The 2,929-nt window shown below is 47.5% G+C and overlaps 1 protein-coding gene across 1 annotated transcript; it reads left to right on the top strand.

Annotated features, from left to right (window-relative positions):
- Window positions 1-1,459: 1,459 nt before the first annotated feature.
- LOC147620628 (putative gamma-glutamylcyclotransferase At3g02910) lies at window positions 1,460-2,450 on the top strand. Its single transcript, XM_086824880.1, has one exon. The coding sequence runs from the start codon at window positions 1,551-1,553 to the stop codon at window positions 2,373-2,375; it is 825 nt and encodes a 274-aa protein (XP_086681006.1). The 5' UTR covers window positions 1,460-1,550; the 3' UTR covers window positions 2,376-2,450.
- The last annotated feature ends 479 nt before the right edge of the window (window positions 2,451-2,929 follow it).

Raw genomic sequence — 2,929 nt, 5'->3', positions numbered from 1 at the left:
TCTATAAATAGATATTAGGATGTGATAAGATGCGTATGAGATGTGATAGGATGGGTTAAGAGTTATATGAGATGTGATAAGAATGAGTATGGATGTAGATACGGATGTGGATGTGGATGTATGAATGAGGATGTGAAAATGAGATGGGTTAAGAGTTATATGAGATGTGATAAGAATGAGTATGGATGTAGATACAGATGTGGATGTGGATGTATGAATGTGGATGTGTATGTATGGATGTGAATGTGGATGTGGATGTATGGATGTAGATACGGATGTGGATGTGGATGTATGAATGAGGATGTGAAAATGGATGTATGCACATATGTAGATGTGGATGTATGAATGTGGATGTGTTTGTATGGATGTGAATGTGGATATGGATGTGGATGTGGATGTATGGATGTAGATACGGATGCGGATGTATGTATGTGGATGTGGATGTATGAATGAGGATGTGAAAATGGATGTATGCATGTAGATGTGGATGTGGATGTGGATGTGGATGTATGGATGTAGATACAGATGTGGATGTATGTATATTTTTCGTTGAACACATAAGTGTTTTTACGTGCACACCCTTCTTTTTTTTTCGTACACACCCGGGGCCCACTTAAGTGGGTGGAGCCGATTTCCCCTTCCAACAATTAGCCAATTATCATGGTCGGACAAGGGCCATGCACCATCGGGCAAGAGCCACGAATTAGGTATCCCCCATGACAAATGCATATACATGAAAGGCCTTCACTCTAGCTGGTCAAAATAAACAGAATGAGCATGCGTTGCAATTTTGTTCCAATTAATTGATCTCAAATAGAAGGTAGCAAACTCTTGAATGTAAGGAACGCATGTGTGCACCCGCGAGAGAGAGAGAGAGAGAGAGAGAGAGAGAGAGAGAGAGATATTTGACGTGTGTAGATTTTTACGTTGTGCAACCTCTTTCTTTGCAAAGGTGTCATTTAGAATGGTGTGCCCTACCCCTACCCATGGGAGACAAGAGATGGCTACTTCCCGTCGGAAACAGGTCACACCACTTCTTACTAAATTAACCGGACGAAATAATTTCATAGTATCTACACAAAATTAACAAGATGAAATTATTTTGTAGTATGTATATTAAAGGGTCTCCCCCCCTCTCTCTCTCTCTCGCGTGAAGCACAAGGGATCTCATCAACTCACTCCCCCCCTCTCTCTCTCCATTTCTTTCTCAATGTTCTTGCGTGCTAAGTTGTCAAAATTGTTTTCTTTGGTCTCGCATAGAGAGAGAGAACATGAAGCGAAGTGATGATTTCGCATATAGAGAGAGAGAGAGAGAGAGAGAAAGTGATGATAGAGAGTGACTTGACAAAGGACTAAACTAAAATATATAATAATTTACAACGAAAATCGCGAACACGCAATCGCACGTGTCACTTAGGTTAGCCACCACAAATTTGGGATAACCACCACCACAACCACCGACGGAAAAGCCTTTTAGTCTCAGACGGGGGTCGTCACTGCCTCCCGCCGCCGTTGTCATTTGCCCTCGGTGGTCAGTGAAATAGAGCAACATGATCTGCTTGCCTCTGTCGCAGGCTCTCTCAGCCTCAGCCATGTGTGGGGAGCCAGTGCTTGAGGAGATGCGGAGGCTGCTCCCGGAGAGATTGGATGTTCCCAACAGAAGTGGGAGCGTTGGCAGCATGGTTGGCGGTGGTGGAGAGGAGCAGGCAGCATGCTGCAATGAGCGAAGTCGGGAGGATTCTCCGGCGTCCTTGCGGCTTGCGTTTGTGTACGGCACGCTGAAGAAGGGGTTCGGGAACCACTGGCTCATGGAGGAGCTGATGGCCGGGCGGCACGCGCGCTTCCTGGGAGGGGCGTGCACCAAGAGGCGCTTCCCGTTGGTGTGTGGGCCCTTCCAGGTGCCCTTCCTCCTCCACTCCCCCGCCCCTTCTGGTCACTGTGTCAGAGGGGAGCTGTACCAGGTGGACGACGTGGCGCTTTCCAGGCTGGACGATCTAGAGGGCGTGGGCAAAGGCCACTACGAGCGGCACCCACTGAATGTTGTACTACTTCCCCCCTCCTCCCAGGCACATGCACAGCAGACGGAACAGGAGGCGGATTCACCATCATTTTGCGGGCGTTTCGTCAATCCGGAGGCGGAAACACCACCATCATGCAGGCCTTTCGTCGACCTGATTGCCGAAGCCTATTTCGCTTGCCCGAGCTATGGGCCCCGCATGGCTGGCCGTGCGCCTCACATACCTTGCTACACTGAGGAGGAAGCCTCAACGTACGTCCGCAGAAAGGATCGGCCTCAAAATCGCACTTTTTTGGAGCATGTCTATGCTTGGTTAGAGGAGAAAGGCACTCCTAAATCTGAGAGAGGGAGGAGCTAGGCAGGGGGTTTGGTTGGTTTTGTAACCTTCTATTTTGTCAGTGAAATAAACAGAGTGAAGTTCTGTACTGCATCACTATGCCTAGTATTTACTGAATCCTTTGGTTTGAATTTTGCATTACTGGCTCTGGTTGATGATGGGCTTTTGCTATTAGTTGTTATCCGCCTTACAGAAAATGACTGCAGTGGGTATACCTTGTTTTACTCTCTGGAATAATTTAGTGTTGCTGGGAAAGGACCCAAGCGTCAGGGGTATGCACCCTTAGTAAGCTCTCAATCACCAAGGAGAGATATGATGGCTGTTGAAATTTGGTGCAGCCTCCATATGCATTGTTAGGAAGAGGTTGCCTGAGCCGGGGCCTTGGATAATTGATTGCCTTGATTGCCTCCTTTGCACTTTTGGGTTCCTCTTTAGCATGCCTTAAGCCTCTGGATGGCCTGTGAGTTAATTGGTCAGCCATCTGCCTTTGTGCTGCCCCAAAGCTTAAGTTGTTGTGAGCTTGTCACTTAATGATGTGGGCAATACGATAAAGGATGGCTGACTTTCTTTCCATG

This window comes from Cibotium barometz, chromosome 31 (genome assembly GCF_041138505.1).
Source record: "Cibotium barometz isolate CiBa-2024 chromosome 31, ASM4113850v1, whole genome shotgun sequence".
In the NCBI taxonomy this organism is placed as follows: Eukaryota; Viridiplantae; Streptophyta; class Polypodiopsida; order Cyatheales; family Cibotiaceae; genus Cibotium; species Cibotium barometz.
This window is presented reverse-complemented; position numbering and strand designations above follow the sequence as displayed.

Bases quoted from the DNA above. Each gene is read 5' to 3' on its own strand.
- LOC147620628 (XM_086824880.1), top strand. From the start codon at position 1,551: ATGATCTGCTTGCCTCTGTCGCAGGCTCTCTCAGCCTCAGCCATGTGT.